The 24,230-nt window shown below is 38.1% G+C and overlaps 2 protein-coding genes across 4 annotated transcripts; one reads left to right on the top strand and one right to left on the bottom strand.

Annotated features, from left to right (window-relative positions):
• Positions 1 to 372: 372 nt before the first annotated feature.
• On the bottom strand, positions 373 to 11,524 carry zbtb2b (zinc finger and BTB domain containing 2b). Its single transcript, XM_047387770.1, has 3 exons — positions 11,388 to 11,524; positions 4,716 to 4,896; positions 373 to 3,257 (listed from the first exon to the last, which is right to left on the bottom strand). Exons 2-3 carry the CDS (start codon positions 4,886 to 4,888, stop codon positions 1,865 to 1,867), a joined length of 1,566 nt encoding a protein of 521 aa, XP_047243726.1. The 5' UTR covers positions 4,889 to 4,896; positions 11,388 to 11,524; the 3' UTR covers positions 373 to 1,864.
• On the top strand, positions 11,457 to 22,346 carry armt1 (acidic residue methyltransferase 1). Of its 3 annotated transcripts, none has more exons than XM_047387774.1 (5): positions 11,457 to 11,775; positions 17,017 to 17,122; positions 17,219 to 17,460; positions 19,768 to 19,933; positions 20,830 to 22,346. In XM_047387774.1, exons 2-5 carry the CDS (start codon positions 17,048 to 17,050, stop codon positions 21,607 to 21,609), a joined length of 1,263 nt encoding a protein of 420 aa, XP_047243730.1. In that variant the 5' UTR covers positions 11,457 to 11,775; positions 17,017 to 17,047; the 3' UTR covers positions 21,610 to 22,346. The 3 variants fall into 3 exon arrangements, with proteins under 3 accessions (XP_047243730.1, XP_047243728.1, XP_047243727.1); XM_047387772.1 differs by lacking the exon at positions 11,457 to 11,775 and adding an exon at positions 15,081 to 15,213; XM_047387771.1 differs by lacking the exon at positions 11,457 to 11,775 and adding an exon at positions 15,945 to 16,204.
• Positions 22,347 to 24,230: the final 1,884 nt, after the last annotated feature.

The raw sequence follows: 24,230 nt of genomic DNA, 5'->3' as shown, positions 1-24,230 counted from the left end.
GATTTGACACTTTTCCCCTCTTTTAACCTGAGCGGATAGGGCAACCAAAACAGCGCCATCTAGTTATAGACTGGGTGAATTGCATGGAAATTTAAATCCTTATAAAATAATTTCAACATGAGATGTTACAACTTTAGGTTTCTAGGATTAAAATAGGAATAAAAAAGGATTTACACAACTTAATACAATGAGAATGGCAACTTTAAGTAATTATGACTAAACAATATTCAAGCAAGGTAATTTCTTGTTAATCAAACATGTCTTTGTGTACTTTAGTTCACACCTGTGCTGCATCCAAAAAATATGTAACATTTCACCATTATGACAACTGGAGTTGCTGAATTAAAGAAAGGAAAAACAGTTTGTCTCGCAGAAATTTCAAGTATTGTTTATTTTAATGTGAAACATTGTGAAATCAAAAAATCGGAAGCTCTAAGCCAATTTTGCGTTTTCAAGTTTTGCAGCAATTTATTCATTAAGAAAATGTAAAGAAAAAATGTATTTCAAGCAAGAGGGAACATAATATCTTCTCATTTATCCAACATATTTAAAACATATAATTCCTGTCATCAGTAGGACGTTCAGCAGAAAGTGTTTATCTGCAAGGCTTGACATGGAAGATATATTAAAAACATTTTATATCCCAACAAAACAGGCGTAAACCATCTTGTTTTTATATCCCTGCCAGTTCAAATAACTGAAATAATTAGGCTTCTACAATGTTTTTCAGAAAGTTTCAATATTCCATTACTTATTTATTCAGGTATGGACAGGGCTTAAGAACATACAAATATAGAAGAAACAGTTTCCCTTTTAACAAAACAAAATGAATTTCATTTAGCACACATTTGGCAAGACTTTGAAAAACAGCCTTCTAAATAACAACATGTGTATTCACTTCATTCATTGGCTAAGAATTTGACATCTTTGAAATATTTTGTCTTATTACTATGAATATAGCGCTGTGTATAAAATTAGAAAATCATGTCTAACTTTAAAGGCGATCCAGAAATAAGTAGATTCAAATGAACTTAATGCAAAAACACATGATTTACAATATTCTACAGCCACAGATTGAGGGTTTGCACATCTGAATGGAACATGTTGCTTCAGTGTTAGTAACCAAAGAGTTATAAAATACATAACAAGGCAAGCAAATATGAGAAAAACAAACAAAATGGCAGAAATTTAGACAACACAAGCCTGTTTCTCATGCAGAGCCACACAGGAGCAACAATCCTACTTAGACGCCACTAAGCACGGTCAAACACGTACACGAGTGCTGGGAAAAGACACTGTGAATGGTGGTTACGTTACATGAATGGATTTACTCTGTTCAGACAACATCAGAAGGTGGAAGATGGATACACACTGATGCATACTGAGAGTGGGTTAACTTAAAGAGAGCACAGATTGTCTCCAGTCCGGTGTGTTTGCAGCTGCCGTTTTATGTCTAGATTTCTGCCCATGTGGAAATTTTCTGCAGTTGCAGATGAACTGTCAGCATTTTGCAACCGTTAACGTCTGTCAACTCTATCCGCCGCCTCAGCTTCCTCTTCCTATGTTAAAAAGCGCATTCAGCTGCACGCAAACAGTTTGTTACAGCATAACAAATCAGTGTATTTTACTGTTGTTTAACCCAAAGCCTTCTGTTAAATGTGTATGTAAGTTTTATGATTGTACAGAGAGTGATATTCATAATTAGTACTCTTAGGGTTTAAACATTTAAAGCACTTTGTCATAAAATAAAGGTTAAGAAGAATATCTAACAAACATACCGTGACAAACTTTTTCTTTAGCTTGCCTATTTTTAACCATAATTTACATGGCAAATGTGTTAAAACAGACTAAAAGAGTTCTGTTGCTATTCTACGAGGATCTCCTCAGTCTTTATTGGCTCTGGTGGGGTGCCAGAGTTGGACAAATCAGAGCCTTCATCTTTGGAGACATCTTGCTGCAGCAGCACGCCTGCACCTGCGTTTCCCTGCAGCCCAGCTAGTCCTCCTTGGGAGAAGCATAGATGTTTGATGACCTCAGCAGGGCTGGAAAAGGTAGTTGCACAAATGTTACATTTGTAAGGCTTAGAGGAGCCTAAGAACATCCCCTCCATCTGGCTGCTGTCCTCTCCAGCAGCACACAGCTCCATGCTCTGTCGGTCCACCATGGTGTAGGAGTCGGTCCCCTGGTTCAGGCAGACGTGACGGGCGGCCTGGTTGGCACGGCAAAAGCTCTTCCCACATGCACTGCATTTAAAGGGCTTTCCTGTGTGGATGTACATGTGCTCGCGCCAGTGGCTCTTCTGAATGAACTTACGCCCACACGTGGAGCACTCGTACTTCCTGCGCTTCACTTCCCGGTCCAGGTCGGCGTTCTCGAGGTTGTCGATGTCTGCGATGTCAGATGGAGGGGGTGTCTCTGCCTGAGAGTTTACTCCTCCGATCCCCCACGTGGAGGTGGACACTTCTGCTTGGGGAGAGTCAGAATTGGTGCCTGAAACAGGAGTTTGTTCGCTGTCGCTGATGATCTCTACAGCTGTGGCACTCGACCCCGCCTTGTTTTCTTTAGGAGCCCCCTCTGCTAACATGCTACTTTCTCTGATCACGGCAGGCGACGGCACCTTGCTGGGCTCAGCTGCTGGATGATGAAGAGCCTGTGTGTGCTGCAGGAGATGTTCTCTCAGCATACTTCTCTGGGTGAATCTGCTCTTGCAGAGATGACAAGAGTAATACTTCCTGAAGGAGGAAGTTCTCTTCATTATGCTTGGCTTTACATGGAGGATTGCAGTGGCAGAGGAACCATCTGCGCTTAGTAAGTCCATTACCCCCTCCTCAGCAAAGCCCTTCATGCTGCTGGTTGAGGCCTCCACATCAGGGGGTGGGGAAGCTTGCTTGGACAACAAGGCATTTGTGAATGACGCTGCAGCAGGTGTGGATACTTTCCCCTCTGAGTTTAACTGCTCCAAGTCAAAGGGTGAGGAGAGCTGTCGTCGAGCTGGTACTCTGGCTGACAGCGCCCCCTGCTGGTCAGATATCTGGATGCCATAGAGGGAGGTGGAGAGGTTGATGCTCTGCTCAGGGTGGGAATACACTGCCTGGCTGGCTTCCTGCAGGAGGGGATATGCATGGAGGAATCTGACCCCCTGCTCGAGACGTGCCGGGTCTATCAGCTGGGGGGCGAGCTTGCCTGTGTACATCAGGTTGAGGAGATAGCTGAAGATATCAGGCTGGATGTCAGCAGCCTTCAGACGCACGCAGTCACTGAAACAAAACACATTTTAATAAATAGTGGGAAATGGTGAGAAGTTTTTAAAGTACCTTGCAAAAGAAACCAAACCCCTTGAGTTTTTTTCCACATATTGCCAAATAAAAACCACAATATTCAAACTGTTTTACTAGGATTTCATGTGATAGACCAAACAGTACATAGTTTTGAATTGAACAGAAAATTATACATGGTTTTCAATTTTTTCCAATAAAAATCTAAAGCATGTGTTGTGTATTCAGCCTATTTTATTCCGATACTCCTGAATAGAATAAAGTGCAACCACTTACTTCTCAAGTCGCCCTATAAGAACACTAGTGAATAAAAAGCACTATGAAGACCAGGCAACACACCAGACAGGTCAGGATTACAGTTGTGTAGAGGTTTAAAGCAGGGTTACATTACAAAACAACACCCCAAACGATAAGCACCTGACAGCTCATCTTGAAAAGGAAAGAGTAAGACACAACTGCAAACCACAACTGAGCAAAGACAAGACTGCCCTAAACTGACAGGATGGGCCTGGGGGAATTATTAATCAAAGAAGACAAGAGCTCCATGGTAACTCGGGTGCAAAAGCAGTGGTGGTAGTAGTTTAGGATTAATGCTACAGCAAGAATGGCTATGTAATGACAAGAGAGTATGATGAGTAAAACAAATTATATAAAGCATTACGTTTAAATAAATAATGCAAACAATGTTAATAAGATTTATCCAACGAATTGCTGTTAAAAAGAACGAATGGACTGGTGGTACCCTATTAAAAACATCTTCCATACTAAGTTCGCAAAAAAGCCGTCGTGCCTTTTGCTAGTCATTGCAGAACAGCAATATAGAATACATTCTATTGAAAGACATACAATATACTGCAAAACAACAAACATATGGAAATGCCTTCCTTCACCCGGGGCAGGCAAGGCGGTCATAGTTGATGAGATGTATGGACCTAAATACGGGGCAATACTGAAGGAAAACATGTTACAGGCTGCAACAGACTGCAGCTGGGGTGGAGGTTCACCTTTCAGCAGGACAGCGACCCAAAACATACAGCCAGATCAATGGAGATCAGTGGTGTCCAAAGTCCGGTGTCCTGCATATTTTTAATCACTACCAGGCCTCTGCTTAACTTGATGACATGGTCTGGAGGTAATTCAGCCATTTGATTCATGTGTTGGAAAAGGGACATACTGTATCTAAAACATGGAGACACTGTCCCTAGAGGAGTTAAATTAGACACTTCATTAAGGTTTAGATTAAAACATACTATTGAAAATCGCTCACCGATGTTCTAGAGGCACACAGTAAAAAAAACTCCAGCTGTACTGGCAGCAAAGGTGGTTTTAAAAAACAATTGGCTCCTGCCAGGGCACATCTCATGTTTGAGCTTAATTAGGATTGCCGACAGTTAGAACTATTTTGTATCTTGATATATACTGAGAAACATTTATTTATACCTGTCCTGGTGAATAAAGAGCATTCTGAAGTAGTTGGAGAAAGCAGCAAGGACTGCTTTGTGGGCTTTGAAGAAGACATCTCCAATAGCCACAGTGCAGTCACATAGGAAGCCAAATTCCCTCTGAGCGTTAAGCTGTTGCAGCAGGATAAGACCATGGTTGGCCAACTCCATTCTTCAACCTGCACACACACACACACACACAAAAAGCCATAAGTTTCCTGTCAAACAGCAGACGAGAGGTTGTTGTGACCACAAAGGCTCAAGCTGTCAGTGATGATCCAACAACCACACAAAGGCTAACGTAACACAGCTGTAAAGAATCACTTAGAGATAATGGATGCTGTATATCTACCCTGTATCACACAAAAATAAAACAGTGAAGAACAGAGGAGCTTGGTCAAACAAAACACCTCTGTTTTAATTAGTTTGTTTAATTGTGAGTTCCAGATATTTTTAACTAGTCAGAACCCAAACAACCTGACTGTTTTATAGCACTTCAAACCTATTTGGTACACAAACATATCTACAGTGCCTTGCGAAAGTATTCGGCCCCCTTGAACTTTTCAACCTTTTGCCACATTTCAGGCTTCAAACATAAAGATATAAAATTCTAATATTTTGTGAAGAATCAACAACAAGTGGGACACAATCATGAAGTGGAATTAAATTTATTGGATGTGTCAAACTTTTTTAACAAATAAAAAACTGAAAAGTGGGCGTGCAATATTATTCGGCCCCTTTGTGTTAATACTTTGTAGCTCCACCCTTTGCTGCAATTACAGCTGCAAGTCACTTGGGGTTTGTCTCTATCAGTTTTGCACATCGAGAGACTGAAATTCTTGCTCATTCTTCCTTGCAAAACAGCTGGAGCTCAGTGAGGTTGGATGGAGAGCGTTCGTGAACAGCAGTCTTCAGCTCTTTCCACAGATTCTTGATTGGATTCAGGTCTGGACTTTGACTTGGCCATTCCAACATCTGGATACGTTTATTTGTGAACCATTCCATTGTAGATTTGGTTTTATGTTTTGGATCATTGTCTTGTTGGAAGATAAATCTCCGTCCCAGTCTCAGGTCTCTTGCAGACTCCAACAGGTTTTCTTCCAGAATGGTCCTGTATTTGGCCCCATCCATCTTCCCATCAATTTTTGATCATCATCCCTGTCCCTGCTGATGAAAAGCAGGCCCAAACCATGATGCTGCCACCACCATGTTTGACAGTGGGGATGGTGTGTTCAGGGTGATGAGTTGTGTTGCTTTTACGCCAAACATATCGTTTTGCATTGTGGCCAAACAGTTTGATTTTGGTTTCATCTGACCAGAGCACCTTCTTCCACATGTTTGGTGTGTCTCCCAGGTGGCTTGTGGCAAACTTTAAACGAGACTTTTTATGGATATCTTTGAGAAATGGCTTTCTTCTTCCCACTCTTCCATAAAGGCCAGATTTGTGCAGTGTACGACTGATTGTTGTCCTATGGACAGACTCTCCCACCTCAGCTGTAGATCTCTGCAGTTCATCCAGAGTGATCATGGGCCTCTTGGCTGCATCTCTGATCAGTCTTCTCCTTGTTCGAGATGAAAGTTTAGAGGGACGGCCGGGTCTTGGTAGATTTGCAGTGGTCTGATACTCCTTCCATTTCAACATGATTGCTTGCACAGTTCTCCTTTGTATCCAAATCCGGCTTTAAACTTCTGAACAACAGTATCTCGGACCTGCCTGGTGTGTTCCTTGGTCTTCATGATGCTCTCTGCGCTTTGAACAGAACCCTGAGACTATCACAGAGCAGGTGCATTTATACGGAGACTTGATTACACACAGGTGGATTCTATTTATCATCATCAGTCATTTGGGACAACATTGGATCATTCAGAGATCCTCACTGAACTTCTGGATTGAGTTTGCTGCACTGAAAGTAAAGAGGCCGAATAATATTGCACGCCACACTTTTCAGTTTTTTATTTGTTACAAAAGTTTGACACATCCAATAAATTTCATTCCACTTCACGATGGTGTCCCACTTGTTGTTGATTCTTCACAAAAAATCTGAATTTTATATCTTTATGTTTGAAGCCTGAAATGTGGCAAGAGGTTGAAAAGTTCAAGGGGGACGAATACTTTCGCAAGGTACTGTATGTTACATAATCTTGAGTGTAAAACTGTCATATAAAAAAGATGATTGAAACCAAGCAGGGGTCAGTGACGCATTCTCATTGTATGATGACCTTCAGTAAAAATACCAAAACATCATCATATTTACATAAAAAATGGAAAACTACAAAAAACATATAACAAAACACATAAAATTATCCAATTTTTATTTTGTATTTTCATCATGTTTTTTCACACAAATGGACTGTTATAAATAATAGTTTGACAGGAAAGAGGGTGGAGACATGCAGCAAATGGCCTGAAACCAGGCATCAACCCCAGGACAACCGTGCTGAGGCCTGTAGCCTCTGCATATGGGGCACCTGCTCTACCAACTGAGCCACCCAACGTCCCCAAGTGTTTTTTTAAGCAAAATGCATCAATTACCCCTACCTCTAAAATCCATCGAGACATTATTAAAGTTAGATACATGGAATAACTACAGAATAAACTCCCATTAAACTTATTTGTAGTTTTCAATTGCTTATTGTTTTTATAGGTGGCGCTCTTTTGGTTAAGCAAAAAGAAAACAAAATGCTTTCTTTCAGCCAGCTAATAAGACGTGCACAGCAACAAGTAACAAGTAGCAAAAATTGTTTAGGCAGAACTTAAAAAAAAAAACTAAAAAAAAAAAAAAGAATAACATACTATTAAAATTATAAATTTAACAGCTTTGATCACAAAAAAACAAAAAACTGAATTGGCTTTAAAGAAACGCAAGTCATACAAACTCGGCCTTAAGAGACATTTCAGAGCTGCCTGCATTCTGATGACCAATGAGATTAGCTTTGCTGACCCTAAAGTTCACCAAAGGACCCGGAGGGCTTCAGGCCATCACATGATCAGGGTTATGGGTGTCGACAGACATTCCAAGGCAGAGCTAGTTCTACCCCCTTCAAAAGAGGGATGAAAACGTCGAATGGGAAGGGCCACTTTCCTTCCACCATCGCTTTCTCCACAACACAAATAACGCCATCAGATACTTTATCAGCGTTGATAAAGTTGATCAGAAGTCTGCAGCTCTGAAAAGCTCCTATACAGAAAACCCTTTTCCATCTGAAACATTTGGGATTTCCACAACAAAACACACTAAAGAGGCTAAAAACCATTTCTGCTCGACTTTTCTTTAACATTAACTCGGCTTCATTTAAATTTGATATACCACAAGTAAATTAAGTTTAACAAAGCAAACCTACAGAAAATAACTGATAGTTAGCTTGCTAACTGGTTTAATTCAACTTTTTAATACAATTTGAAGCTGAATAGCTTAGATGACTTTATAATAATGTTGTTAACCCAATTATTTAGATCTGGAAGTCCAGATTGACTGAAACCTGAAATGATTACTCATCTGCTTCGAGGAGACAACAGAAACCCTTTTCAGCAGGTGCAGCAGCAGGCCCAAGGAGACCACCAAATGCGTGTTTTACCGAGCAAATGTTTAAAACTACTGTACATTTGACGCCATAGTTTCAAACCGACACCTCTGTAAAGGATGACATAAATAAGGCTTCTTGGCTTCACAAGATAGTGGATACTGTTTAAATTATATTACTTATTTTGCCATAGCTTAATTTTTCTATGGCAGGTGTTTGGCTAGTGCATCTTTTCAAGGTAAAGTTTGCCTCCAAGTCACTGAATATTCTCAAAAAATGATGGTTATATTTCTAAAGCAGGCTGCTATAACATAAAATGAAACTGTATTGCCTGGTTTAAAAAGCTTTCTCACTTGACAGGAATTGAAACTAAGCACATCTTAAATAAATATTTATGTTTATTAAATAAATAAAAATTTATTTCAAGTCTCTCTCTTAGCGCCAGCTCTTTGATAGGCCTTAGGAAAGAAAAGCTTTAATCATGGACTGGTCGAGAAAGCAAATATATAAAATAGTGAGAGTTCAATGTTTAAAATGGCAGATTTTTGCTTATAACCTGTGTAAATTAGAATCAAACAACAAAAAACACCAAGCTTCAACAATAATTAAAACATGGCCTAGTCCTGAAATAACGCATACCATAAACTGGGTGTGTAAATTATATTTTGAATTTTATAAACCAATCAGAGATCAGAAATGTATGTCGTTTTTATAAAGAACGTTTGCGAACATCATCGGTTGTTTAAAACGGCATTTTAAAGGCTGGCTGGTGAGATTAAAACATCTGTTTTCAGGGATAACACCGATTTTTGTAGGTAAGCTAACTCACTACACTGTGCTCCTTTAAGGAAATTAAGAATACAACAGAAGCAGAGTCTGAAATTTACTGACAGACACATTTTAAATAATGTTAAGATGTGATTTAAAGGTGGCTGGACAACCAAACTGGTTCCTCAGAACAGTTTCTTTAAAAAAATGCCACATAGATGAAATGTTCGCTAAGGTAGTACAAAAGAGCATCATTTGGTCATCCTATGCTCTAATTCCTGAGTGCAGTATCAAAATATAGAACAACAAAAACATATACTATCGATCATCATTGCAAAAGTATTCCTACCCCTAGAACTTTTTCACATTTTGATGTGTTACAGCATCACAAAACAGTGGATAATTGTGAAACGGAAGGAAAATTATACATGGTTTTCAAATTTTTATCACAAATAAAAATCCTCATCGTGAGACATGGTGGTGGCAGCATCATGCTGTGAGGATGCTTTTCTTCAGCAAGCACAGGTGAAGCGAGTTGATAGGAAAATTATCCTGGAAGAAATCCTGTTAGTGGCTGGAAACAATTAGAAATTTGATGGAAGTTCACTTTCCACGAAGAAAACATTTCATATTCATTGGCTTTCAGTTCTAGTTGAGCAGAAACTTTTGCCTTTTATCGTGCATGTCTGTTTTGTCTACTTTAAACAACAATTTTATGGTTAATATTTCTTTGTTGTTATTGTAGTTTATGATTGGATACTTTGTGCAGCATTTTGATTTGACAAAAATCCTGTAGCTACAGTAAAATGGTTTGGATCAAAGTATATTGGTGTGTTAGAATGGCCAGGTCAAAGACCAGGTCTAAATCAAACTGAGGATCTGTGACATAACCTGAAAATCCGCTTCCACAGATCCTCTTCGCATAACCTGGTTGTCTCTGAGCTATTTTTCAAATAAGAAAAGGGTAAAATTCTCAGTCTCTAGATGTTTAAAGCTGGTGGAGACAAACTCTAAAAGACTGGCAGACTGAAAATAGTGCGAGTTCTTAGTTTTAGAGCATTTATGGAGGGGAACCGCATTCTTCAGTATTTGAACTCCCCATCATTGATCAGAGCAGACTGAGAAAAACAGACCAGTATCCAATCTTTAGTGGATTTATATGTGCATTTCTATTCATTACCATATTAACAGAAAATGATTTGCTCTGGTCTCAACTGTATCTATATCTATCTATCATTGGATCCAGTTTTCAGTAAGACAATAACATTTTCTGACAGCTATGTGCCCTCCTCTAACATAATGACTGCAGGAGATAGGCAGGGATACATAATGGATACCTATATAATATCCATTCATTATCTATCCCTGCAGTCATTATGTTAGAGGGGAGTACACCCTAGACAGGTCGTCAATCTATCATGGGGCAACACAAAGACAAACAACAACAACCCTTCACAAAGATTCCTAAGGGCAATCTAGGAATTTGGGGTCCCCACAGAGAGCCCACGCATTATTGGCGTGAACATGCAAACCTAGGGCCTATAAACTTCAAGGCAGCAGTGCTAACAAGAAAAATAATAACAATATATATATATATATATATATATATAGCAACAATTAAATAAGCATATTCCTTTATTTATTTTTGCTTAAAAGGAGTTATTATTGACTTAACATGGTTTTAATTTATTGCGGTAAAAATATTTCCTTCATTGCAGCAATTTGTGTCTGGGTTCCTTTGACATTATATTATTATCACTGGATTATCAATATGTAAACAGGACTAAAGGCTTCTGAAGTAGGAACATATCATCACCGGATTATATCAGTTATTAGGACTACTACTGAATGGCTTTAAATGAAACTAGTTTAATTCACATGATACCACTATTCCATGTGTTTACCAACTTGTTTGTAAAAGATCTAGCACCGCCCCTGCTGTGATGTAGACACGTGGAACTGTCGCTTCCGTAGTGAAACGTCCGGTTCCTCTGAAAATACACAGTCAACCGCCTGAGAGGGAAATGTGTTAGAAAGGTGAACATGACGAAGGAAAAAAAAAACGGCTCTGTACGACAAACAGAAAATATATACAGCAAAATCACATGAAGAATAGTCGCGGTGGAGCACATTAAAACAAGCGGGCTCCGTCGGACTCGGTCTCGCTCTGGTTTCTAGCGCGAGAAAACGGACACACATACACGCGCGCGCATGTAGGAAGAGATAGCGCGAGACGCAAGGGGGATGGGGCTGGTCACGAACGCGTTTCTTTTAACTTCCCCGTGACAATTACAGTTGGTCAGAAACAAACAGAACCGGGAAATAACGAACCAGTGTTAGCCAAACGAACATATGTGATTGTACTGCTGGGGAGCCGTACCTGCGCTCTGCTGAAATCACCGGAGTTTCTCCGTGTCGCCCTTGTTTGTTTGCTACCGGAGCCCCAACCGTCCGTCCTCTGCACTCGCTGCTGCTTCAACTGTGTTCCTTGTAAACGCAGCAATCGTTGGCGGCGGAGAGGGTCGTCCGTCGGTGTTTTCCGGTTAGGGGTTTTACGTTACAATCACATGACTTGCGAGTGGTGCGAAAGGAGAAAACAGTCAGAGAGATGTGGGGGGAAGCAGTTGAGGAAGGGGCGGTTGAGTTAACGTTAATCTCCCGCACTGTGTAACCGTCGTGAAACCAAGCCCTGCTAACCGTTTTTCTCTTGTTCTTTCTCTCTCTGACAGCCGGCGAGGTCCAACCGCTGCAGTCACTCACAGCGTATGGTGGGTAACAGCACCTTCAGAGTGGTGGTAGAATTAATGTGTCCCACCTATATCAGATTATTTTTTTAATTAACATTACAAAAATCACCTTTCTCTTTATGCATAATTTATTTATCTGTGACTATATTAAACAAAATATAAAACAGGGCATGAAGTTAGGTAAACCAGAGAACAGACCTCTCAAATTTGAGCAATTTTTCTAAACTGTCATTTTTATTTATTTATTTTTACTTTTAATATCAAAAGCAGCATATGTTGTGTTCCAGATTTAAAGTTTACTTTGCGTATTTTAAAATATTTTTGCATTATTTAAGATCACAGAAGATATGTGAATACTTTGAGTTTTGGTAGATGATTAAAATAAAACAGTTTAATAATAAAGACTTGCAAGACTATTACTAGAGATGCACCGATCCAGCTTTTCCTGGCTGAAACCGATTTTCTGTTTACTTTGATGTCTGACCCATTGATTTTAATCCAGACCAATTCTGATTTTATTTAAAAATGAATAAACAAACAACATTTAATTTTCATTTGGGATTAATAAAGTATTTTAAAATTGAATTGAATCTCATTAGTGCAGATGGGATTTGGAAGGCATTCTATTCTGTAACTTTAATGTTTAATACACAGTCAGAAACAAAAAAATAATAATTAAAAGTCAGATACTGAAAGCTAAAGTTGTTCTGAACAATCAGCCATCAATCATTGCACTTTATTTAATCCTGCCACTTTATTAATAAAATGCTTAAAAAACAACAGCAAGACTGACCAAAGGTCTGCACAAAAGAAATCTAATTAATAGACAAACACATGTTAAAGAATAAAAAAATAAAAGAAAACACAGACACATTCAAAATAAAAAATGAATAAAGTGCAACAGAGAGTAAATAAACGTTGGTCACAATTCTACAGTCAAAAAATTTAAATTAATCCACGTGGCCTGTATACAACTCTGGTCATAAAACGATTTAAAAGGAAGGTTTTTAGTCATTTACCATACCATGCTTAAAAAACAAAATCAATATGTAAAATACTTCATTACAAATAACACATGAGTAGCGTTATGTTGGAAAACATCTAAAAGTAGGCATGATGTATTATAAATCATAGTATAATTCTTTTATATCTAAGTATTTTTTTCTAAATTAGCTCTTTTTAGTTTTTACATTGAAATGATGCATACAATGTATTTCAGTTATGTGAATACTAATTTAGTTAAAAATGTTTTGTTGTTTTTTTTTTTTTTTTTGGGGGGGGGGGATTAAAAAGGCTTGAATAATAAAGGCTTGAAATGCAATGATCATGCTTTTCCTGGCCAATAACTTTCTGGATTTCTTTGGGATCTGACCTGCCAGTTCCAATTTTCTTTATTCAATGAATCATAAGAAATTAAAGAGGGTACAATGTGCTGCACATTCTTTAATAGAGATCTAAGTATTCAGTATGTTTTATTACAAATACAAGCCAATCACAAACCCTATGTGACAAAAGATCTAAAACTAATTGAGGCTTGCTTTCTTTAACATTATGTTGATAACACCACTATCTATATGAATGCATCAAAGATTGAATTGTAAGGCGTATGAAAATTTGCTTTCTTTTCAAAAAAATTTTCATTATAAACTAGTTGGCATTTTAGAGTTAGAAACTAGTTTTTCTATTTCAGGATCACGGTGGTTGCCAAAAATAGTGAAAATCACTAATTTAATCTATGTCAATGTGTTTGATTGTAGAAGTAAACTGTTGACTTGTTATGCATGGTAAAATTATTTCAAAATGTGTTTTTGTTTACCTTTGCATCAAAAAAAAAGATAGTGTTGTTGTTGATTGTTTTCATGAGTCCCTCACATCTCTTGACACCACGTTTTTGAATGTTAAAGTGAAATATCTGTCTCACTTTGTGGGTTGTAGTCCCAATTTGATTACAAAAGCATACCATTTTGATGTTTAACATCTGTTTGGTTGATTGTTCCAAGCTGTATCTTTTAAGAGTTTATTTTCACATCTCATTTTGGAAGAGTTTTGAGGTAAATGACAAAAAGTGCACCAAAATGACGACCTGTTAAAGATAGTGCTTTAAGCGAGCACTCAACAATGATTTAATTCAACCTGTACTCTGTGTTTAACATTAGGTTAATGGTGAACACATTTGGTCAAGCCTGTACTCAGACTGTCATGTGAAAATAGAATGAATATTAAGCAGTAAAAATACTGGCTGCTATAAGCGGAGAAATTACAAAATTGGTGGAAAATTCACCTTTTCACTGCAAGAGGTTTCAATAGAGGACTGTCCGAGAATAGAACTTCAGCTAAACCACACGTTGCCTATTCTGAGGCACAGGAAGAAGTGTAGGAGGACCTTCTCACAACTGTACTTTGTGTCAATATTTTGTCATCAGATGTTGTCATCAGTAATGTTGGTCGAGGCAGTCACAGCGTAAAACAACATATTTCCTGACCTTTAAAGCATTTGTACCTCATAGGAAGAGAACCAGACTCTGCAAGTTCTAGCTAAGTGGAAATTCATGCACGGAGGAGGAGGTTGGGTGGAGTCTGTATGTAAATGGCTGGGGTATGGGGGGGGGGGGCAAATGGTCTGTGAAGCAGAACTCTTCACTGTTTTTACCCGGTTAATATTAAACAACCATTATAATCTCATGCACAAAAAGCCAGAAACCCTTCAGACAAAATAATATATGCCTGTTAAAAACAAAACATTGATAGAGACCACTATTGAAGCAATAGTAGAGGGAAAGGATAGCTGAACAAAAGCATGTTTAGTTTGCTGAAAGACCCACAGCAGGGTCTCATTGAAAGAAGCAGATAAATTGTTATCTTTGGGTCACCTGTTTTGTCACAAAGATCAATAACATTGTAAATACTAGGTTTTGCACGTCTTAGCTCATTCAGTCTTTCACCCCGTTTCTTTCTCAGAACAGCTTTTTCAGAAGAGATGCAGACTGGACCTTCACATGACTACCCCATCACTGATCTCTGTTAAATTGATTTGCCTTGCAATAATCCATTTTTAAAATCGACATGTTCTGCAATAAACACTTTAATTTCCTCATTTGTACCAGTGCACAGTTTTCATGACAGCAAAAACAGCAGCTCTGGTGCATCGGTGGCGAGCTGAAAGTGGCCTGCATAAACAGGGCCTTTTTACGTTGGTTACTGCCCTCCCCCTCGTCCTTGGCCTGCTTTAAAACCGGAGTGGTGAGTCACTCCTCTCGGTTTAGAAAAACAGATCCGGCCAAGCAGGGCCCCGGCTGGGGGATGGGAGGCCCGCAGCGGATGAATACCGGAGGTGGACGCAGCTGGACTCCCGCGTTCAGGGACCCCAACATCCTGACGACGGGCTGGCTTGTTCCTATAGGGATCTGAGAGAGAGGGAAAAACACAGTCTGGATTAATAGAAAGATCTTTGCAGCCTGGGTATGTCCTTCAAACTTAGAAGAAACCCAATCCAGTATCTGAACCCTCAGTTCCTTACATGAGGTATTGGCCTTCCATACCTTTATTTTATAGGTTATGTGTTTAATATCGCTACAGGTATTACATCACATGTACATTCTCTTTCAAACAATCCAACCAAGTAAGTTGCACACAGTTACACAAAAATATACCTGACAATTTACATTGCTAACTAAATGCTGTCTCTCTTACAGACCAATTTATTAGGCTATTAATATTTAATTGGGCTAACCTAAACTCTTGAGAGTTATTCATTTCCCAGTAGACAGCCTCTCAAACCCTCCTATTTTCCCGCCAAAGAGCCCTGGGGAGTGGGGGATTGTGTATGAGGGTGTGAAGGGGGGCTCTTTCCCTATCTTCTTCAGGGTTTTACGGCAGTTGGCATCCATTAATTTGACCTCATGGGGGTTCGAATTCTGGCATGTTTTGAAACGGCGAGTCAATATCTCCATGACAACTGTCGCCCTAGGCAACCCGGGATGCTCTGGCGGCGTCCGGCGAAACACAACGAAACTGACATGCGCAGTGCGGCAAGAATTCCAAAAAAAGAGACATGAGAGCCAACAAGACTTCAAAAGGATATCTCAAACCTGCGCATCATCATCTTTGAGGAAGTGTTAACGTTGCAGTCTGTCTTTAAACCGCTAGATGGCGGTATTACAACTAACTAAAAAAAAAAAAAAACAACACCACCACTAGCAATATTAAAATATCAAATGTTGCTTTCTAAAACAGGATATGAGTATGGCTCAGAGCTTTCACGGATTATTTCCAAAAGACAGCAAAAAAAAAAAAAAAAAGTTGTTTGCAAGTTTCACTTAGTTGCTTTGTTTCCGTCCTTGTAAATGTTGTCGATAAAGGTTGAATTAGAATCGTCTAGCACTGCAACAGCAATGGCGGTGGATCAAACTGTCCACGGAGTTCCTCCTTCACTGTCTGCCAAAGTGACGGGGTATGTTAGCTTATTTAATGACTTATTCGCGTGCTTTATAATGTCGCAAACTACAATGAAACATTAAAAAGGCTTTCTTATGCTATCAGGATCCCATTCAGTAGCGTTAGCTCAATGCTAACATATTTATGTTTGAGGTGCCCCCGGCATTTTTAGGCAAATATAACGTTTATGTCATTCAACTTCAACATTGGAGGTCTCGCTTATTGTAGCAAGTAGAAATAATGTATTTAGAATAAGCGCTCCAGAAGGGGTGACATTACATACTACTAAATAACTGGTTAATTGAGCTGGTTATTGCTAAATATTGGAACCCATATTGGGCAATCTCGCCCAAGAAATCATAAAACCTCCCTGTTTTAAATTTTTCTAAGTTTGAATGGAGGTTTGAAAAATCCAAAAATATGTTTTCAACTATTGATCATCATTTTAGTATAATTATGTCTATCCAGGTTTGACATTTGTAGGTGGTATAGCTCTCAAGCTGGATCCCATGTAAGCGTTTGCGTTTTATAGAATCTGATATTAGTATAATAATTATGTCGAAACCTTTCTGTGTATTCACAGAAGTTGGTCTAAATGTAAAGTGGTTAAGGAGTCTTTAAGGAATGCCTTACTATTGCCCCCTTTGAGTTTTTACAAATTTAATACAGTTTTCAAAGATCTGAAGCTGTGTTTTGAATAGTCTTGTGTTTTAGATTTCAAATTAGAGTTGGTGAGAAGTGGGTAAATCCAGTGGAAGGGGTCTTTAATCATGCAAAATTGGACGCTAATTTAAGTTTTGTGAATAACTAGTATTTTTTTTTCTGTAGGTCGTTTGCTTATTTGACTATAAGAGACAGAATGCCAACCATTTTGACTAAAGCCATAGACACAATACACCGTAACAAAAGCAAGTTTTTTGAGGAACACGGAGAGGTAAGAAGTGCTCTTGTTTAGTCACATGGAATTGAGATGCAATGCATCAGGAATAATATAAGGGGTACTCTATCAATGTTTTGTTTTTAACAAAAGGAGGGGATCAGTGCGGAGAAACAAGCAATATCTCTGCTGTCTAAAATGAGGAATGAGCTACTAACCGATAAGCCACTACTGGAATTGATGGATGGCTTGCCAGACACAGAGTCCTGGAACCAGTATATGCAGAGACAGCAGAGCCAGCTGGGGGACCAGGAGCCTGCTAGCTGGTTCAAGTCTCCTTGGCTGTATGTGGAGTGCTACATGTACAGGAGGATACAAGAGGCAATCGGGCTCAAGTGAGTAGTATTTAGCTTTGCCATATAAGTCTTATTTCTGTAATGGTTTTAACAGTAAGGCAGAAATAGTATTAATATTTTTTTTAAATGATATCGAGGATCCAAATATTCCCTGCTCTACTTTGAGTGACACTAAAGGTCAACAAATAGGCACAGTGAATCGAGATGTACTCATGTTTTTCCTGGCCGATTCCAATATCCTGTTGGTTTTTGTTTGTTTTATTTATTTCTTGGGGTCTAACCTGCTGTTTTTGATTTTTGTCCAATTCCATGTTTTGTTTTCAAAGCATTTGTCCCCAAACCTTTACCTGATTTTTATTGAAAATTGTGGGAGTCCTTGGTTTAGATGTGTTAAACGAATAGGAATAGGGAAAAAAATATTTGTTTCAGTTTTTGACCTACTGATCCGCTGATACTGATCTCACGGCTGATTGATTGGTGCATCTTAAATGTTGAACATTTGACCTTGCAAGCCTACTTCAGTAGGTATAAAGAAAAAAACATGATCTAGGACGATAAAGACAATGGATACAATGACAAATGTAGAATAAACCTTGGAACACCTGTGTGTTAAGTAAATTATTCACAACCTTGGCAGATTTAGGTTTAAAGTAATATTTTCACAAGAGGGTAATTAAAGATTAGGGTGATGGCAAGGAGACCTTCCATCCTCAAACACTTAGAGCTCATCACCAAAGATAAACTGTGGACCTGCCGTGGACCAGTGCAAACATACAAAAAGCTGGTCAGCAATTATAAGAAGCATATGATTGCTGTTATATAAATCCATTGATTATTGAGATGGTGTAAATAATTTTTAACATGCATTTTTTAAAACTGTTTTAATATATACTCCTTTTATGATTATCTTTCGAGAGGTGCTTGTCTTATTTCCTATCAGAAACAAATTCTGTCTGCCAGGGGTATGAATATTATTGGGCTTAACTGTATTTCTATGGAAAATGCTGTCTGTTATTTTTTTAACAAGCTTGGTGGCTGACAATCCTTAAAAAACATACATACTATTTTATATATATATATTTTATATGTATATATATATATATATATATACAGTACAGACCAAAAGTTTGGACACACCTTCTCATTCAAAGAGTTTTCTTTATTTTCATGACTATGAATATTGTAGCTTCACACTGAAAGCATCAAAACTATGAATTAACACATGTGGAATTATATACTGATCAAAAAAGTGTGAAACAACTGAAAATATGTCTTATATTCTAGGTATATATATATATATATATATATATATATATATATAATAGTATCACTTGTATCATTTGCAATTTTTGATGTAGCCCAGGGGTTTGCAACCCTTACGATCCAAAGAACTGTTGTTTTGCCTTCAGTGCAGCTGAATAAAACGTGTTTAGAGCTGCAAATGTTACATAATCTTTTGAAAAAAAGACAACTTATATTTTTTTGTAAATATCTATTGTAGGAAATTTGATCTCATTTTTAAAGAACCACCATTTCTTTTCTTATGTTTTGAAATAAAGGAAAACACCCGCAGCTCCTGTTCAGTGTTACATGAGAGTAAAATTAACAAGGGTGATTTATTAATGACTACTTTATTGTCCATGGACACGCTGAAATCCTGCTGACGAGAAGGATTCCAACTGAGTTTCATTAGTACTGTGGGAATCAAAAACACCTTATGTAGAACAAAATTTAAGAAGACTATTTTCTTATCCTAGCTCAAATTGTCACTATACTTAAATCCAAATGTAAATATTTAGTGTATTTTACAGGGTTTCTATAGGGTCAAAAAACGTCTTAAACTTAAACATCTCAATTCTAGACCTTTTAAAAGATGCCCAGATATCCCATACAAGGTTAAATTACCTTTAGTTAGCTCTTAAACTTGTAAATTTTTTATTTATTGCTACTTCCATTCGATGAGCCATTATAGCTGCTTTATGTAAATAAAATAAAAATGTTTATATGACTATGAAAATTATATATGAAAAAAATTCTGACATAAAGGTTTGAAGAAAATGCCTTTAGTTGACAGTTAACGTGTACAAGCTTCTCAAAACTGTATTGACCAAAAATTAAGCCACAACAAAAAGAGGAATGTGTCTGGAAATTAAAGTATTCCAACTTTTTGGACAACTGTTTGCATTGAAGTTGAACACTAAGGGTAATGCGATCACTAAAAATAGAAAACTTAATCTTTTATATTTAGTGATGCTGCACTATCGTGCATTTAGCTAATTTCCTTGCTGTTTTGTGTCCATTTAAGAGGACTAAATATCTTTTTGATTGTTTTCTTGTTTATTTCAGTCCTCCAATTAACAACTTTGACGTCTTTAACGAGGGAAAGACCCAAAGCTTTTTTGAGTCTCAACAGGCTGTGATGGCTTTATGTACTTACCTGGGAGACATCCAGAGGAGCATGGAGAAGCTGTCAGAGAACCAGTTGTCTGAATATTTCAACAAACTACTCCAGGTCAGTACATTCAACTATTGAAACTAGCTTTTTATTTGGGGAAGATTAAGAGTACGTATTCTTCGGTTTAACATGTGTTTTGATTTTTAACTGTATGTAAAATGACTGATAGTTGTTTCATACGCACAACTCAGAGTTGCTCACCGTTGAAGGAGAAAGCAAGTGTGCAAGCTTTGTTTGAGTCATCTTAATTTCTACAAAACATAGTCCTACAAAAATGATGCATTTTCCTATCTTAGCAATCAAAGAAGTTGTTGAGCTGCCAACAGTTAGCAGATGGGTAAAGTAAGGGGGCAGAGTAAGGTAAACATATGGGGACAACTCAGCAGGGGCTCCACAGTGGTGCAGTTGGTAGCACTGTTGCTTTGCTGCAAGAAGGTCCTGGGTTCAAATACTGGTCTGGGGTCTTTCTGCATGGAGTTTACATGTTCTGGGTTCTCTCTGGGTGCTCCAGCTTCCTCCCACAGTTTAAAAACACAACTGTTAGGTTAATTTGTCTCCCTAGCTGTGAGTGGGTGGTTGTTTGTCCTGTGTGTCTCTGTGTTGCCCTGTGATGAGCTGGCGACCTCTACCAGTATTATTCCATCTCTCACTCAATGACTTGCTGGAAATGGTATATGATTATTTCTTTACTCTTATAAATTATTTTAAAGGGGACATCTGTAAACTTGGTTGTGTTGTTAGACTGGGTGTTATTTTTTCCAGCAAGTGTCACCCATCTGTTTATGTCACTAATGTGGAAATCTAAACACTGTATATAGAGAAGTTTTTTTTTTTTTCCCCATACTCTACATTTTTTATGTCCCTGTAAAATCATGTACTAACATTTACAAGGGATCATACCAGTGGTCGAAAAACATTTTTGGTTTTATATTTTTCTATTTGACTTCTTTTAGGTTTCTCTTTGGGGGAACAAGTGTGATCTTTCCATCTCTGCTGGTCAAGATAACTCCCAGAAGACCAGTCCAATAGATTCCCTCAACAGCTTACAGTCTTTTATCTTGGTGGATGACTCCAACATGGTATGGTTGACTCTTAATTCTTCGAGAAGGCTGGAAAGGACAGGAAAAAAAACTGCAGACAGAGTTGACATTGTGCTAGACAATGCTGGTTTTGAGCTGGTCACTGACTTAGTGTTAGCAGATTTCCTGGTGTCCTCAGGCCTTGCACGTCAAATTCATTTTCATGGCAAATGCTTCCCGTGGTTCGTCTCTGATGTCACCGCGAAAGACTTTCAGTGGACCATCCGGCAGACCATGGCAGCCAATCACAAATGGATGTGTAAGAGTGGCTTCCGGTGGCAGAGCTATCTCAAAGAGGGTGTTTGGTGCTATCACGACCATCCTTTCTGGACGCAGCCCCACGAGTTCTGCGACATGGCAGCGGATGCTCCTGACCTGTACGCAACCCTGCAGGAAGCAGACCTGGTGCTATTTAAAGGCGATCTCAACTACAGGAAGCTGACTGGTGACAGGGACTGGGGCCACACTGTGGATTTCTGTGCTGCACTGAGAGGTTTTGAGCCGGCACCACTTTGCAGCCTGAGAACCCTCAAGGCCAACATACAGGTCGGTCTGCAGCCGGGACAAGCGGAGAAGCTGACCTCCCAAGACCCATCGTGGATGACCAATGGGAATTACGCTGTTATTCAGTTCCACATCCCAAAGTTGGAGTAGACCTCAGGATTAGACTGGGATGACTGGACTTCAAAAGATTTTTACTCTAAGGAAGCACCAAAATTAGGTGCTGCCATAACTAAACTAAGTTATCAAAGGTTCTTTTAAAGGACGTCAACCAACTTTAACGAATTCACGAAATGCACAACAAGAATAACAGTCTTATAATAATATATGTCAATGCTGTCTTATATTTATAATGCCATATTTTTACATTGCAATCATTGATCATAAGTTTTATTCAGGCTGTCTAAGGTGTTAATTTATCTAAAGAGCTAATATCTCACATTTTGATTTATATTACAGATAACTTTCCTATACCTGGAACTAAGTCTGTTTATAGTATATGCAGGTAGTGGCGCTAAAATCTAATTTTGGGCTTTGTAAACCTAACGACAACATTTTAGCATGCAGTTCAGCTTTATGATGGATGGTATTAATCTGTTTTTTTGGCTTTTTTAATTCCTCACAAGCTTCTGTGTTTACATTGACCTTCATGCATCAAAACAAGAAAATCATCTTAACTGATCTAGATCTGTGTTATGTCTGTTTTTTAATTTGAATGAATTATTTTGATAATAGTGGGTATAGGGATGGTGTAATGGTAATATTGCTGGAATATGTTGCGACTGATAAAACTGAATGATCTTGGTTCAAAACTTGGCTGTTAGTTGTAATGGGTGGTTGCTGGAGCAAAGATTGTTTTTGAAGCTTGTTTAATAAATTATTGTAATGAATATTTTCCCTCTGTTGCTTTACTTTTCAGAGAATATTAATAAAACCTTCAGTAGGATGCAAATACAATAATATAAGTATTTGCCCCCTCACTGATTCTTAGTTGTTTTTTTGGTCACTTTTAAATATTTAGGATCATCAAACAACTTTTAATATCAAATTTAACCCAGTAATTACAAAAAATAAGTTTTGAACTGATTTCATTTATGAAAGAACAAAATTTCTTCATGTCAATTTGTCCCTGTGTGAAAAGTAATTGCCATCTAAACCTTCAAACATTTGCAATAACTGGTTATAAGAATTCAGCCCGTTTCACCCCACAGCCTCTCAATTGGATTGAACTTTGGACTTTAACTAGATCTCTCCAAAACATGTCTTTTTGTTCTCCTGAGCCATTCAGATGTTGATGTATTGGAAAGCTTGGGATCATTGTTCTACATAACCCAAGTGTGCTTGGGGTTACAAACTTATGATAAGATGGGGGTTTCTCTGTTAGAGAGCATAATTCATGGTTCCATCAATTATGGCAGCTTGTCCAGCTTCTGAAACAACAAAGCAACCCCAGACCATGACCCCCACTCCAGTGTTTGACTATCATGTTCTTTTTGGAAGTTATGTTCAGCTTTTCTCTCCAGTCCACAGAATATTTTCACAATAGTCTTGGGGATCATTAAGATGTTTTTTGGCTGATGTGGGATGTGTCTTTTTTTTAATTCAGCAGTGGTTTCCACCTTGCAACTCTGCTACGGATGCAATTTTTCCTCAGTCTTTTTCTTTTGATGAGTCACTAACACTGACCCTAAATGAGGCAAGTGAGGCCTGCGCTACTTTAGATTTTCTGGGTTGTTTTGTGACCTCCTGGATGAGTTATTGATGCGCTCTTGGAGTAATTTTGGTAAGTCTGCCCTTCCGGAAACACTGTTCCATGTTTTTTCTGTTTGTGGACTGGCACCCAGTTTATCTGGAGTGCCAATTGTTTAGAAATGGCTTTTTAACCCTTTCCAGACTGATTGATGTCAATGACTGAAAATCATCTGTTTTTGGATTTTAGATTGAAGAATGATTTATTTTTTAGTCGACTTCATTTTGTCAAGTAATTATTTGGTTCTACGGGTCTGACAGGGATAGACAAAATGGACTTAATTTTTTGCCCCTATATATTGTGGTCTTCATTGCAATTAAGTGATAAGTGAGTCATTTAATCCTTTTTTGGCAATTATTGATGGACTGTATGTCACTGCATATAGGAAAAGCACCACAAACGCAAATACTACTCTAAAAAATTTAAAATATTATCATTATCAACTACGCTGCTCACCATACTGAGTGGTGCAGATGTGCTGTTAAATGCTGTACATTAATTGCATTTAATCCTATTTTTAAAGAAGTGGTCATTTATTGACCAACGGGTTTTGATCAAAAGTAACTAACAACCCGCCATAATGTTTGCTATTAAGGTGGGGGTTTTGAGTTTATTGATTAAAAACTCTTATAATGTAAACATCCAGATAATGATAGAATAATTTCCCATACCTACTTGTGGTAATCTGAACTAGGTGTAACTAAGAAAACTAATTTCTTCTTTTTTTTTTCTTTTTTTCTTTTTTCTGAAAGTATTGATCTTCTTGATTTCACTGTTGAATAACAGATGTGTCATTAACCAAATCTCTGACGTCATAAAATGGACACTTTGAACTTAGAAGTGATTGTTTGGACTTTCTTTCATACATTTCTTTTATATTCCAAGAAGCTTTATAAATAGTTCAACAGCTTGGTGCCAATGATTTTTGTCATATTCCTGAATGATAAGAAACAAAAATTTAAGGTATGTTAGAGGTGTTTATCAGTTACAGATAGATGAAGAGTTTTCTACTCACCCTCCAGTT

Source organism: Girardinichthys multiradiatus, chromosome 15 (genome assembly GCF_021462225.1).
Source record: "Girardinichthys multiradiatus isolate DD_20200921_A chromosome 15, DD_fGirMul_XY1, whole genome shotgun sequence".
Taxonomy (NCBI): Eukaryota; Metazoa; Chordata; class Actinopteri; order Cyprinodontiformes; family Goodeidae; genus Girardinichthys; species Girardinichthys multiradiatus.
The sequence above is the reverse complement of the archived record's forward strand: the minus strand, read 5'-3'. Positions and strand labels throughout refer to the sequence as shown.

Coding starts and splice junctions, on each gene's coding strand:
- zbtb2b (XM_047387770.1), bottom strand. CDS start 4,888: ATGGAGTTGGCCAACCATGGTCTTATCCTGCTGCAACAGCTTAACGCT. Junction 3,258..4,715: donor CTCTTTATTCACCAGGACAG/GTATAAATAAAT, acceptor GTTTTGTTTCAG/TGACTGCGTGCGTCTGAAGG.
- armt1 (XM_047387771.1), top strand. CDS start 16,098: ATGTTGTCGATAAAGGTTGAATTAGAATCGTCTAGCACTGCAACAGCA. Junction 16,205..17,016: donor CTGTCTGCCAAAGTGACGGG/GTATGTTAGCTT, acceptor TTTTTTCTGTAG/GTCGTTTGCTTATTTGACTA. Junction 17,123..17,218: donor TTTTTGAGGAACACGGAGAG/GTAAGAAGTGCT, acceptor TTTTAACAAAAG/GAGGGGATCAGTGCGGAGAA.